Source organism: Phocoena phocoena, chromosome 4 (genome assembly GCF_963924675.1).
Source record: "Phocoena phocoena chromosome 4, mPhoPho1.1, whole genome shotgun sequence".
Lineage (NCBI taxonomy): Eukaryota > Metazoa > Chordata > Mammalia > Artiodactyla > Phocoenidae > Phocoena > Phocoena phocoena.
In genome coordinates this window covers 18,973,118-18,988,451 of record NC_089222.1, presented here as the reverse complement: position 1 = coordinate 18,988,451, position 15,334 = coordinate 18,973,118, and the positions used below count along the sequence as shown (strand labels likewise).

The following is a 15,334-nucleotide window of genomic DNA, read 5'->3' as shown; positions in this document are numbered from 1 at the left end:
GTGCGAGCGCTAGCGACGACGGCGGCGGGGGAGTCTCGGGGATGACAGTGGCTTTGCCCGTTGGGGTAACGGTCGTCGTCGCCGGCAGGGTCTGAGGCGCCGCACAGCCCGTGGGATACATTAAGGCCGCAGCAGCCCGGGCCCTACCGAGCTAGAGTGGCGCGTGGAGTCGGGGTGAGGGCGGCGAGGCACGGGGGGAGGGGCCTGCGGCGGGGCCTTGCTGTGTGCGCTGGGCGGCGGCGGGGCCTGGCGGTGTGAGCGCTCGCCTCAGCCTCTGCCGCGGCCGGGTGGGCGCCGTGGGCGGCGGCGACCGTGGTGCTTGGCGGAGGAGGCGTCCGTGTGTGCCGCGCGGAGAAGATGGCCGGGCAGTGAGGGGGCGGCGCTTGCGCCTGGTGACCTCCGAGTAAGCGACTGAGGAGCTAGGGCCGCCGCCGCGGCCCGGCCGGGCCTGCTCCCCGCCCTCTCCCGCCGCCGCCGCCGCCGCCGGCCCGCGCACTTCCTCCCCGGCCCTCCCCTCTCGGGCGGGGGCCTCTCCTGTCCGCTTCGCCACCTCAGGGAACTGCCGGGCTGTAATCGCCGGGGCGGAGAGCCAGGCGTGTCCGATATGGAGAGAGCGGCGGCGGCCTCCGCCAGCCGCAGCAGCCACGTTCGCCGCCGCCGCGGCTCGGTGCACTAGATCGACGAATCCGACGACCTCACCGCAGTCCTTGCCGTCGCTGCTGCCTCCGCGCCGGGCGCTGTGATGGAGTAAGGGCCCTGCAGCCCGTGAGAAGCGTGCCCGCCCCTGGACCGGGCCGGGGCCTGCTCTCGCGACCGCCCAGTTCGACCACAGGAGGTGCCTTCGCGTCCCGAGATGCAGCTCGAGCGCAGGCCGCCCGCGGAGCCGCGGGGCTAGACTGAGCGCCGAAGCCGCCGCGTTCTGCGCCCCGCGGCCGCTCGGGACAAACTCGAACGCTGGTTTCTCTCTTTTTTTTTTTCCCCTTGGTCTGCAAATCTCAGGGACGGAGGAGGGGCGCCAAGGCCCCATGTGTGGGAGGACTGCTACGGCTCTACAAACTTGTACGGATTTTGGTTACAACTTTGGCCAGTGGTTCTCCCTCGATTTCCTCCGAATTGTTGCAAATTCGCCATTGTTCCCTGGCTGCTTACAAAGTTGGATCCGGAATTTCTCTTCAACCGAGAGCCAACAGTGTCGAAGTGTCTGCAATGAACCCCGTGAATGCTACTGCTCTCTACATTTCCGCGAGCCGCCTAGTGCTCAACTACGACCCCGGAGACCCCAAGGCGTTTACAGAGATTAACAGGCTCTTGCCTTACTTCCGACAGTCCCTCTCGTGCTGCGTTTGCGGTGAGACGCTTTTTATTGTTCCCCTTTCAGTGCTTGTTTTAAAAAAAACTCAGGGCGATGGTAGCAGAAACGGTTTGACGGCGGGGTAGTTTGTATTAAACTTTTATTATTTGTGCGGTAGTTTGCGGTCTTTAGTTTTGAAACTCGGCAGAGGACTTTTTTCCGGCATTTCAGAAAGACAGAACCCTTCCAAACCGCTCTGTACAGCGGCCTCAATGTTCAAAACTGTTAAATTCGCCTTGGGTCATTTCTGGTGTTTTTTTTTTTTTTAAAGAGGTGAAATATGCATCTGTGTTGTTGTCCCTCTCTCTCTCTTTTTTTTTTTTTTAAAGCTTTTGATACCAAAGCTGACTTAATACCTACCTTGTTTAAACGTGGTTAAACCTGGTTAAAACACCTACATGTGGCGTGTTTGCATTTCCCCAAACGTGTTGTGTGTGGGTGGTGGTATAGCCGGTGAAGTCGCTGCAGAACTTTTCCCCCCCGGGTTGTTCTAATGCTTTGACAATTTGACGATAAACAGTGAGCCAGGGCAGACTGATGGTTCAGTGCATTTTAGCTGGTGGGATTTTTTACAGGATTACGTTTTTTGGTTGGTTTTACTATATTGTGGCCTGGTAGAGGGTTATTTTGGGTGTTTTTGTTCAAGAGGTATTACTTTGTGCTGGGCAGGATATTTTCAAGTTATTTTTGAGAGATGAAGATATGCTAAATTGTCTAATAAATCCGTGTCTCAAAAGTGATAATAATTTGTGATTATTATCTCAGTTATTAATTGTATGCGTATAATAATAATTTATTTTTGAAAAAACTTAGACTGAAAACGTTAACATAAAGGAAAGGGTAACTGGCAAAACCAAAACAGTAATACTCCACTTCATATTCTTACTTCGCCAAAACTTTTGAGGTTTTGTTGATCCACTTACTTGTTTAGTCAGAATTTGAGAAATTCAGGCATTTCAGCTTTATCTTAAGAGAAATTTTGCGACTGTAGTGGCTGAAGGGAGAAATGGTATTCATTTGAGATTCATTCAGCATTTTCCGTATAGCTCTGGGGCAAAGCCCTGAGGGGTACAGAAGAGGTGAAGAGTGTTTTTTTTGCACGTCGTGCTCTTAATCTCATAAACATTTAAGTAACTCTTACAAGCGATTAAGTGCTACACTGACTGGTAACTGACACTTAACACCTTTATAGAGAAGCAGTTGCCCTGGTAAATCACTTAATTGCCCTGGGCCTCAGTTTCTTAACATGTAAAATGAGAGCTTTGGGCTAGATTCAAAGTTTCTTTTCCGCTTACATTTTACAAATATAGTATAAGAATTTGCTTAGTTTCAGCGAACTCCACCACCCCACTCTCACTTTTTTTTTTTAATGGAGTGCTTTTTTTTTTTTATGTCTTCATAGCTTTTGATAGTTTGTGGAATGAGGAGATGGGGCTACTATAACTTCTTTCAACACAAACCTTTCTTTTGGTGGGGGAATTGCTACTGTGGTGATGTAGAGGGCATAGACCAGCCCATCCTGGCCTGCTAGAACTGCAGTAGAGAGTGATGTCATTATCCAGGTAACACTTGAAGATCTGGTAGGTCTGCTTTTTACATGGTGGATGGGACTTAGCTCTCAAAGAGGGAAATGGTAGTTTTGCAGATGCTTGGAATTTTAAGTTATCAGTAGCTTCAGGATAGTTGTGGTCTAATTGAACATTTTCCAAGAATCTAACCTGCATTTTAAAAACTGGTATTAAAGATAAAGCTACATTAGAAAGTCCAACTGTAGCTTTTTTTAAAATCAGTCTTGACAACTCAAAGGAATTTTTGTGACATTGGGGCTTTTAATTATTCCTTCTTGTTCAAGCTTCTCTTCCCCACCATCCTATGCAAAAGATTTATGGGTTCTACTTCTCCCTTATAATTGAGTAGCTGGCATAAAATTTCAGCAATATGGATGTAGGTTCAGTTTTTTCCCCTCATCTCTTTGGACATAAGTCTGTGGTTATGAAGAGATGGGGGAAAAAACCCAGTTATTTGAATTCAGATCCAACAGTTTTCATCTTTGTGTCAGATACTGTCCTGGACTCTTTTTCCTAGCTGGAAAGCATAAACTCCTTCCAGTTAATAGGGCATGTGCAGTCTTATTTCATTAGGATAATAGATATGTAAAAGTTAAGTTTTAATTCTATCTTGGCGCTGTAAATAGGGAGTTTGTTTCAACAGGTCCTCCAGTGTCTGACCCAAACCTCCCCTTTCAGCTTTGTATTTAACTGCCCTCTTAATTTCTAATAATTTCTCAGCTTCAGTCAGTTTGATATTTTTGTCTTTTTGAACATACATGCCTTATGTCTTCCTTCTCTTTTCCCCACCTTTGCTCTTTGAAGTTCCTTCTGCCTAAAATATATTCTTTCTGTGTATGGTCTAACTCATCAATTCCCTCCCTCCCTCAGTGAATTCTTTGTTCTGTCACAGGTGCTTTTAACTCTTTCAAATGTATCTTTGTACATTTCTGTGTTCCTTCTGCCTCATTCTCTCCTGTTCAGTGAATAGCATGTAGGTGTTTATGACAGACTCAGAGAAAGAAAGTGAGAGGAGGTGAGGGAGGGAAAAAGGGTCTATGAACTTTGCAGTTAGGTACAAATCTTAACTTTTCTACTTTCTGTCTAGGCAAGTTACTTTAACGTTTTGCCTAAATTTCTTGTATCCACAAAAGGGGATAATATCTTCTTTAAGTTTGTTTTTCCAAATTTGTGTTATATGTGAGTTTATTTTTAAGTGGGAAAAACCTTTTGAACCCATGAGAACAAGTCTGTGGACTTTGTGCCACCCTTGCGCAGAGATGGAGAAAGGTAGGGGGAAGTGAGAGAAGAGATTGAACTGTCTGGTCAAATATTGTCAAACCTAGATTATTCACTGGAACTACAGGTTTTGTTGTCATTGTTCTTTGAAATGTTAATTAGCTGATTATCACTGCTTGTTTTTCAGTTGCTTTGTATGTTTAAACTTTCTGAAGTTTCTGGTGAATGGGATAGCAATGCTCCAGAGAGTTATTGTACTTTCTAGGCCACAGAAACAGTGACCAAGACAGTATTACTGTGGGTACTATTTCTGTGTCAGTTCTTTCCCCTTGTTCTTAACGTTGGACTTGCTTTATCATTTATCACGAAGTATGTAGAATGAATTTTCTTTTGATGGCATGAAACTCAATAAATTCTGCCCTAGGGATTTTAAGTTTTTTATTAAGCTTTTATATTCTCAAATGACATAACAAGTTTGATATGTAGAATCAAATACTGTTAGAACTGGAAGGCTATGTTAAGTGGAAAAATAGTATTCTCTGAGATATTTGGAGTCCTGTAAATTAATAATGGTCAAATCTCAGGGACATGAATATTTCCCTGGTTTTCTTTTTTTTTTTTCTTTTTTTTTGTGGTACGCGGGCCTCTCACTGTTGTGGAGCACAGGCTCCTGACACGCAGGCTCGGCGGCCATGGCTCACGGGCCCAGCCGCTCTGCGGCATGTGGGATATTCCCGGACTGGGGCACGAACGAACCCGTGTCCCCTGCATCGGCAGGCGGACTCTAAACCACTGCGCCACCAGGGAAGCCCCTCCCTGATGTTTTTAATTCTAGAAACAAAGTGGTTTTGGCTTTTACTGAAGAGTTGTGGAACTTTTGGATATCCAGTTTCTTATTTATAAAATAGGAAAGAGCTGGAGAATAGTGTTTCCCACTGACCTAAGCTGACCAAGTTTTTGTTTTGAATGTTAAGGACTTAAAAAAGCAAATCCTGTCATCTTTTCTTACTACTGCTACTCTCACATTCCACTACAAGGTACGTGGTTCCCTGAGGGTGAGAGTCTTGCTGGTCTTGTTCACTGTTGTAGCCCTGCACTTGACAGTTCCTGGCTGAAAAAGCATTGTTGAATGGACGAAGCTGCCGATAAAAAGAGCAAGGTTCAAAGTAGGAAGGATGTGCTCTCAGAATAAAGTATATGCCTTAAAATTAAATAGATTTAGTTTTATGAAAGACTACTTTCATTTTCCTTATTTTTCTCATTTTGGCATTGTTTGTGGGCCCACTTTGGAATTAGTGCAGTAGATTATCTCAAGAATCTCTTCCAGTTCTGGAGTTCTGATTCTTTTAGCAGAAATACTTTGTTTTTGACTGAGCAAACAATTTATAAATAGCAAGAATCTTCTAAAATGAAATTTGAACATTTAGCGTGATTTATTTTAAACCACATACCTTTTAGAGGCTAAATTAAAAGGCCATTTGTTTAATCGTACGTTAAGTGTTATACTAATGTTTTACATTTATATTCTTCTCAAGTGTGAGTTCATTTGATACTTAAGATTTTATTTTTCTTGTACTTAAAATCACTATAATTAAATTTTTTATTGTAGTAAGCATATAATGTAAAATTTACCATCTTAACCATTTTTAAGTGTACAGTTCAGTAGTGTTGAGTATATTTACATTATTGTGAAACAGGTTTCCAGAACTTCTTTTTTTTTTTCTTTTTTTTTGTGGTACGCGGGCCTCTCACTGTTGTGTCTTCTCCTGTTGCGGAGCGCAGGCTCCGGACACGCAGGCTCAGTGGCCATGGCTCACGGGCCCAGCCGCTCCGCAGCATGTGGGATCTTCCCGGACCAGGGCACGAACCCGTGTCCCCTGCATTGGCAGGCGGACTCTCAACCACTGCGCCACCAGGGAAGCCCCTCCAGAACTTTTTGATCTTGTAAATCTGAAACTCTGTACCCAACAAGCAAGCACCATTTTCTTCCTTCCCCGCAACTCCTTGTAACCACCATTCTGTTTTCTGTCTCTCTGAATTTGACTATTGTAGATTCCTCATATAAGTAGAATCATGCAATACTTGTCTTTGTTGACTAGCTTATTTCAGCATAATGTTTTAAAGGTTCATCCATGTTGTAGCATGAGACAGGATTTCTTTCCTATTTAAGGCTGAATAATATTCTATTGTATGTATACACTATGCTTAGTTTATTCATTCATCCAACGTTGGACATTTGAGTTGCTTCCACCTCTTGGCTGTTGTGAATAGTGTTAAGAACATGGGTGTGTAAACACTCTTTGAGACCCTGCTTCCAGTTCTTTTGAATATATACCCAGAAGTAGGATTGCAGGATCGTGTGGTATTTCTATTTTTATTGTTTGAGGAACTCCATACTGTTTTCCATAGTGGTTGCACCCTTTTACAATCCTACCAGCAGAACAAGGTTTCCAGTTAGTTTTTCCATATCTTTGCCAACACTTGTGTTTCCTCTTTTGGTTTTCGTTATTGGGGGGTGTGTGTGTGTGTTTGTTTTTTGGATAGTAGCCATCCTAATGGGTGTGACATGATATCTCATTGTGGTTTTGATTTTAATTTCTCTAATGATTAGTGATGTTGGTGATCTTTGCATATGCTTTTTTTTACATATTTATTGGAGTATAATTGCTTTACAATGGTGTGTTATAACATTTTGAATTATGGTTTTCTCAGGGTATATGCCCAGTAGTGGGATTGCTGGGTCATATAGTAGTTCTATTTGTAGTTTTTTAAGGAACCTCCATACTGTTCTCCATATATGGTGACTGTACCAATTCACATTCCCACCAACAGTGCAAGAGTGTTCCCTTTTCTCCACACCCTCTCCAGCATTTACTATTTCTAGATTTTTTGATGATGGCCATTCTGACTGGTGTGAGGTGATACCTCATTGTAGTTTTGATTTGCATTTCTCTAATGATTAATGATGTTGAGCATTCTTTCATGTGTTTGTTGGCAGTCTGTATATCTTCTTTGGAGAAATGTCTATTTAGGTCTTCTGCCCATTTTTGGATTGGGTTGTTTGTTTTTCTGTTATTGAGCTGCATGAGCTGCTTGTAAATTTTGGAGATTAATCCTTTGTCAGCTGCTTCATTTGCAAATATTTTCTCCCATTCTGAGGGTTGTCTTTTGGTCTTGGTTATGGTTTCCTTTGCTGTGCAAAAGCTTTGAAGTTTCATTAGGTCCCATTTGTTTATTTTTGTTTTTATTTCCATTACTCTAGGAGGTGGGTCAGAAAGGATCTTGCTGTGATTTATGTCATAGAGTGTTCTTCCTATGTTTTCTTCCTTTAGGTGTGAGGTTAAATTATTTATTTGAGATTTTTCTTGTTTCTTGAGGTAGGCTTGTATAGCTATAAACTTCCCTCTTAGAACTGCTTTTGCTGCATCCCATAGGTTTTGGGTCATTGTGTCTCCATTGTCATTTGTTTCTAGGTATTTTTTGATTTTCTCTTTGATTTCTTCAGTGATCACTTCGTTATTAAGTTGTGTATTGTTTAGCCTCCATGTGTTTGTATTTGATCCAGATCTTTTCCTGTAATTGATATCTAGTCTCATAGCGTTGTGGTCGGAAAAGATACTTGATACAATTTCAATTTTCTTAAATTTACCAAGGCTTGATTTGTGACCAAAGATATGATGTATCCTGGAGAATGTTCCATGAGCACTTGAGAAAACTGTGTATTCTGTTGTTTTTGGATAGAATGTGTTATAAATATCAAGTCCATCTTGTTTAATGTATCATTTAAAGTGTGTGTTTCCTTATTTATTTTCATTTTGGATGATCTGTCCATTAGTGAAAGTGGGATGTTAAAGTCCCCTAGTATGAATGTGTTACTGTTGATTTCCCCTTTTATGGCTGTTAGTATTTGCCTTATGTATTGAGGTGCTTCTATGTTGGGTGCATAAATATTTACAATTCTTATACCTTCTACGTGGATCGACCCCTTGATCATTATGTAGTGTCCTTCTTTGTCTCTTGTAATAGTCTTTATTTTAAAGTCTATTTTGTCTGATATGAAAATTGCTACTCCAGCTTTCTTTTGGTTTCCATTTGCATGGAATATCTTTTCCATCCCCTTACTTTCAGTCTGTATGTGTCTCTAGGTCTCAAGTGGGTCTCTTGTAGGCAGCATATATGTGTGTGTGTGTCTTGTTTTTGTATCCATTCAGCCAGTCTGTGTCTTTTTTTGGGAGCATTTAACCCATTTACATTTAAGGTAATTATCGATATGTATGTTCCTATTTGCATTTTTAAAATTGTTTTGGGTTTGTTATTATAGGTATTTTTCTTCTCTTGTGTTTCTTGCCTAGGGAAGGTCCTTTAGCATTTGTTGTAAAGCTGGTTTGGTGGTGCTGAACTCTCTCAGCTTTTGCTTGTCTGTGAAGGTTTTAATTTCTCCATCAAATCTGAATGAGATCCTTGCTAGGTAGAGTTATCTTGGTTGTAGGTTTTTCTCCTTCAGCACTTTAAATATGTCCTGCCACTCCTTTATGGCTTGCAGAGTTTCTGCTGAAAGATCAGCTGTTAACCTTATGGGGATTCCCTTGTGTGTTATTGGCTGCTTTTCCCTTGCTGCTTTTAATCTGTTTTTTTCCTATTTAATTTTTGACAGTTTGATTAATATGTGTCTTGGAGTGTTTCTCCTTGGATTTATCCTGTATGGGACTCTCTGTGCTTCCTGGACTTGATGAACTATTTCCTTTCCCATATTAGGGAAGTTTTCAACTATAATCTCTTCAAATATTTTCTCAGTCCCTTTCTTTTTCTCTCCTTTTGGGACCTCTATAATTCGAATGTTGGTGTGTTTAATGTTGTCCCAGAGGTCTCTGAAACTGTCCTCAGTTCTTTTCATTCTTTTTTCTTTATTCTGCTCTGCAGTAGTTACTTTATCTTCCAGGTCATTTATCCGTTCTTCTGCCTCAGTTATCCTGCTAGTGATCCCTTCTAGAATATTTTTAATTTCATTTATTGTGTTGTTCATCATTGGTTGTTTCCTCTTTAGTTCTTCTAGGTCCTTGTTAAATGTTTCTTGCATTTTCTCTATTCTATTTCCAAGATTTTGGATCATCTTTACTATCGTTATTCTGAATTCTTTTTCAGGTAGATTGCCTATTTCCTCTTCATTTGTTAGGTCTGGTGGGTTTTGACCTTGCTCCTTCATCTGCTGTTTGTTTTCCTGTGTTTTCATTTTGCTTATCTTACTGTGTTTGGGGTCTCCTTTTCACAGGCTGCAGGTTCGTAGTTCCTCTTGTTTTTGGTGTCTGTCCCCAGTGGCTAAGGTTGGTTCAGTGGGTTGTGTAGGTTTCCTGGTGGAGGGGACTGCTGCCTGTGTTCTGGTGGATGAGGCTGGATCTTTCTGGTGGGCAGGTCCACGTCTGGTGGTGTGTTTTGGGGTGTCTGTGGACTTATTATGATTTTAGGCAGCCTCTCTGCTAATGGATGGGGCTGTGTTCCTGTCTTGCTAGTTGTTTTGCATAGGGTGTCCAGCACTATAGCTTGCTGGTCGTTGAGTGAAGCTGGGTGTTGTTGTTGAGATGGAGATCTCTGGGAGATTTTCACCGTTTGGCATTATGTGGAGCTGGGAGGTCTCTTGTGGACCAGTGTCCTGAAGTTGGCTCGTCAGTGGCACAACCCTGACGCCTGGCTGGAGCACCAAGAGACTGTCCTCCACATGGCTCAGAATAAAAGGGAGAAAAAAAAGAAAGAAAGGAGGGAGGGAGGGTGGAAAGAAAGAAAGAAAGAAGATAAAATAAAGTAAGATAAAATAGTTATTAAAATAATAAATAATTAAGAAAAAAAATTTTTTAAGTAAAAAAACAGATGGACAACCCTTGGACAAATGGTGAAAGCAAAGCTATACAGACAAAATCTCACACAGAAGCATACACACACACACTCACAAAAACAGGAAAAGGGGAAAAAATAATAAATCTTGCTCTCAAAGTCCATCTCCTCAATTTGGGAGGATTCGTTGTCTATTCACGTATTCCACAGATGCAGGGCACATCAAGTTGATTGTGTAGATTTAATCTGCTGCTCCTGAGGCTGCTGGGAGAGATTTCCCTTTCTCTTCTTTGTTGGCACAGCTCCCGGGGTTCAGCTTTGGATTTGGCCCCGCCTCTGCGTGTAGGTCATGGGAGGACGTCTGTTTTTCGTTCAGACAGGATGGGGTTAAAGGAGCAGCTGATTCGAGGGCTCTGGCTCACTCTGGCCGGGGGAGGGAAGGGTATGGAGTGCGGGCTGGGCCTGCGGCGCAGAGGCCGGCCTGACGTTGCACCAGCCCGAGGTGCGTCGTGCGTTCTCCCCGGGCAAGTTGTCCCTGGATCCTGGGACCCTGGCAGTGGTGGGCTGCACAGGCTTCCCGGAGGGGAGGTGTGGATAGTGACCTGTGCTCGCACACAGGCTTCTTGGTGGCGGCAGCAGCAGCCTTAGCGTCTCATGCCCGTCTCTGGGGTCCGCGCTCTTAGCCGCGCCTCGCGCCCGTCTCTGGAGCTCCTTTAAGCAGCACTCTTAATTCCCTCTCCTCTCACCTCTGGCACCAGGAAACAAAGAGGGAAGAAAAAGTCTCTTACCTCTTCGGCAGGTCCAGACTTTTTCTCGGGACTCCCTCCTGGCTAGGGGTGGTGCACTAACCCCTTCAGGCTGTGTTCAGGCCGCCAGTCCTCTCCCTGTGCTCCGACCCACAGCCCGAGCCTCAGCTCCCAGAGCAGACAAGCTTTTTGGGCTGGTGAGTGCTGGTCAGTACCGATCCTCTGTGTGGGAATCTCTCCGCATTGTCCTCCGCACCCCTGTTGCTGCGCTCTCCTCCGCGGCTCTGAAGCTCTCCCGCTCCGCCACCCACAGTCTCCGCCCGCGAAGGGGCTTCTAGTGTGTGGAAACCTTTCCTCCTTCATGGCTCCCTGTTACTGGTGCAGGTCCCGTCCCTATTCTTTTGTCTCTGTTTATTCTTTTTTCTTTTGCCCTACCCAGGTACATGGGGAGTTTCTTGCATTTTGGGAGGTCTGAGGTCTTCTGCCAGCGTTCAGTAGGTGTTCTGTAGGAGTTGTTCCACGTGTAGATGTATTTCTGATGTATCTGTGGGGAAGAAGGTGATCTCCGCGTCTTACTCTTGTGCCATCTTCCCCCTCTCTCCTGCATATGCTTCTTGGCTGTTTGTATATCATCTTTGGAGAATCACTATCATTTTTTTATCTTGAAAAAAATTTTGTTTTTTGCTCACAAAATCTTTATTAATCACTGTGTTGTTCTCAGTGCTGGAATAAAAAGATGAATTAAGACACATGGCCCCTACCCATATGTTGCTCAGTGTTATGGGGAAGACATAAGTAAACCAGCAATTATTGTGTGTTAGAGGCACTTATGTTATTACCAACATTGATGTAATATTAACTTACTCGTAAGTTAAGTTTGTCACATGTGTAAAAATTTCAGAAATTAACAGTAAGTGAGATTTTCCCCCCACGTAACTCATTTTTGAATAACTGTTTGGGTCAAAGTTTGGGCAACCCTCACTGGGGTTAAAGCAGTTTGGTTTACCAGTTTTTTCTTGGGACTTAAGTTTACCTGTTCTCTCTGATTTGGGAAGAATTCTTTAGGGAACATTTATCTAGTAGGTTGGTTAAGGAAGAACAATATTTAGTACTGTGTTCTGGCAGCTACTTTTTTTATGTCAGATATATTAATTTAACTGTTGGTTTCTTTTCCTAAGAAAAATCTCCTTTTCACAATTTGGTGAAAAGCTAGGTGCTTGAGCTAGGCCAGGAAGAATGGCAAAAAGTGAACATTTTCAGCAAGACTTGAGGGAGAGAACATTGGCTTGTTTAGGCTGCAGAAAATCAAGTTTATCTCTAATGAAGAGAGTCCATTCTTGCCCTATAGTGGTAACTTGGGGCCTTTTTACAGGGAACCTTGATGCCAGGCTAAGGAATTTGACATTTACCTCGTAGACCTGTTCTTTTTCAAAGTGTGCTCTATAGCCCACCTAAATCAAACCTAAAGGGATTGTTAAAATTCAGATTACCAATTATCATATCAGGCTGATTGAATTGGAATCTCTGTGGGCAGGGCCTTGTAATGTGCATTTTATGCCCCCCCCCCCACTCCCCTCCCCCCCATCCTGATATGGGTAGGGGAATTTGCAAATCCCTGTTGTGTTTGAGAAATATTTTAGGTAGGAGAGTGATGTTATATACAGATTTTGTATTTAAAAAGGTTAGTTTTGGGATAGAATATAGGATTGATTATTGGAGTGTGGTGAAACCCAGTTAGGAAGGATATCAGATGTATCCATATTATAGAGGCCGGAATAGTGGTGGTAGTGAAAAGGAAACAACATAAGATAATGCAAATGGAAAATTTTGTCCTCTTTATGGTTATCATAACAGCTTAATTTTTTGGTATACCGTATTACAATTTGTCTTTGGTTAGGCGTATTTCACTGTGAATAGATGAAATATTTTCTATCCTTAAATTTATATACATGTCTAGTACAGTGCTTTCACAGGGTATATATACTTGACAGAAAGTACTGAATTGTATGGAAGATTCGATAAAACCTGGCTTATCAGTAGCTTGGGAGAGGATTCAGTTAAGAGAGGAAATAGACCGGATCTAGTGTGGGCCTGAGGAGAATGAAGAGAAGGATGAGACAGTGTTTAGTAATTTGATGGTGCCTGGGAGTTGGGATTAGTGAGGAAATGTTATTAGAAATATGTTTAGGAAAGGCTAAAATCTAAAAACTTTAATTTTGTGCCCCTTCCTGGAAACCTTGATTTTAAAATCATAGGATATACTGTTTGATATAGTAAAACAAACAACATATTTTTTGAGTCTTGGGGTTGTGGTTTTCATTCTTTCAAATTAATTTGAACATTTAGTCCTCCTCCTGCGTTTGCACTCCTTGTTTTCATTGCATTGATAGCATACTATCACTAATTGGTTAATGCCTTATTGTATTAGCTTCTCAGTTGACACCTTCCCTCAGAGTCCACCTGGCTACATTTTAATGTATGATTTAATCTGTTTTTGTGAGGTCTGATTAAATTTTATCTTTTAATTTAAAAGGTGGTATTTCAGAATCTTTATTTTAATTTATATTTTTCTCTTTGTCCATCACCTTTGACTTTTTTTCTTAACTGTTTCGTTTCTGTTATTGGCTTCCCTCTTTTAAAGATTTCTTTTTGTTGTTCCCATGTTAGGAAATTAATTCAGATAATTTTTTTCACCTTAATTAGTGTATGTCTGACCATTTTCCTCATCTTTTCCTTTTTCTGACTCCGTAATATTTTAACAGAATTATTCTAGTTCATTGCCTTTCTGTTCAGAAATGTTGAATCTTTGCAGATTTGGAATATCTGCCTATCTCAACCTGTATTTAATCTAGTTTTATAGCCAGCATATATTTTGTGTTTTGAATTTAGTTTGTCTTATCAATTAGCATTTGTCTATTTTTATTGTTACAATCCACAAAAAATGTGCACTTAAAATGTTGTCTGGTGTCAAATTTGGAAATAACTTAGGCTTTCTGGCAAAGTCAAGTAGTTTTTTAAAATTCTTTTTGCAGGGCTTCCCTGGTGGCGCAGTGGTTGAGAGTCCACCTGCCGATGCAGGGGACACCGGTTCGTGCCCCGGTCCGGGAAGATCCCACATGCCGCGCAGCGGCTAAGCCCGTGAGCCATGGCCTCTGAGCCTGCACGTCGGAGCCTGTGCTCCACAACGGGAGAGGCCACAACAGTGAGAGGCCCGCGTACCGCAAAAAAAAAAAAAAAAAAAATTCTTTTTGCAACAATTAAAGGCATACCTAGGGACTTTCCTGGTGGTCCAGTGGTTAAGACTCCTGTACTTCCATTGCAGGGTGTGTGGGTTCGATCCCTGGTTGGGGAACTAAGATCCTGCATGTGCAGGTGGGTGGTCTGGGGTATAGCTTTTGACCTCCTCTCAATCGTGCTAAATGCCATTCCCTTGAAGTTTAAATCTCTGTCTGCTGTTCTGAAATTTGGGACTCTGGCCATATATAATATGGGATTCTAGGGTTAGAAGGGAGCATTCCAATTCAGGTATCTTTGTGTTGGATTTCTGAATCCCCTCTACAGTTAATCAGTTGGTTGTCCAGCTTGTGAGTGAATTTATTCAGGATGTGACATAGGATATGACTGGCATATTCTATCCACCAGAAGCTGTGAGCTGTTTCAGGGATCCTTTTATAGCGTCATTGAGCTTGCCAGCTCAATTTTTACATATGTTTTACAAGGAAGGTATTAATAGGTTATTCTTCATGATGAGAATTTATAAAGCTTTAGACAGAAAGCACCATAATTCATACAGTCATTTTTTCACATCAGATAACTCTTTCTGTAATATTCTTGAAAGTTCACCTAAGCCTTTTCCTGAATACCTCTGGGGTAGGGAGCTAAATTTTACTCTGCAAAATAGCCCTATCTATTTTTAACCGTAGAATTCTGATGTTGTTGGGATCTTGAATTATTTCATGAAACCTTACCTGTATAAGAATCAGCGTTGCTTTATCTTGTTTGCAGTCAGAATAGTTACTGGTTCACAGTGTTTATGGTCAGTTAAAACATTTTCATAAGTTGGTTGATGGTGTTGTTTAGATCTTCTGTGTCATTACTGATTTTCTATTGTCATGTTTTGAGAGATGTTGAAATCTCTAACTGTAATTATGGATTTATCAGTTTCTCTTTGGAATTTCTGTCACTTTTTGCTTCATGTATTTTGAAGTTCTGTTTTTAGGTGCATAAAATAATTCTGAACATATGGAATATAGTGAGAATGTATAATGTAATAGTCACATAGTGAATTTTTACTGTTCTGCTGTAATCCTGTAGAAGTTTTGTTGCTCTTTGGTTTTTCTTCTCTGCGTGGGTCATATTTTCCTACTTTTTTGCATACCGAGTTAATTTTGATTGGATGCTAGATATTGTGAATGGTACCTTGTTGGTAAAATTTTAACCTTGTGGGTGGGTATTTTTGTACTATAAATATTCTTGAGCTTTTTTCTTGGAATTTGGTTAAGTTACTTGCAGATAGTTTGATCCTTGATCCTTTCAAGGCTTGTTTTTAAGTTTTTTTTTAGGTGGAACCAGAGCAGCCTTTAGGGGCTAATTTTTCTGCATTACTTGAGGCAAGAACCTTTTGA

The 15,334-nt window shown here is 41.8% G+C and overlaps 1 protein-coding gene across 1 annotated transcript in view; it reads left to right on the top strand.

Moving 5' to 3' along the window:
• Nucleotides 1-1,206: 1,206 nt before the first annotated feature.
• MSL2 (MSL complex subunit 2) overlaps nt 1,207-15,334 on the top strand; it is a 32,399-nt gene continuing 18,271 nt past the window's right edge. The window contains exon 1 of the mRNA XM_065876948.1: nt 1,207-1,348. Coding sequence (XP_065733020.1) covers nt 1,207-1,348 — 142 coding nt within the window. The remainder of the gene's footprint in view (nt 1,349-15,334) is intronic.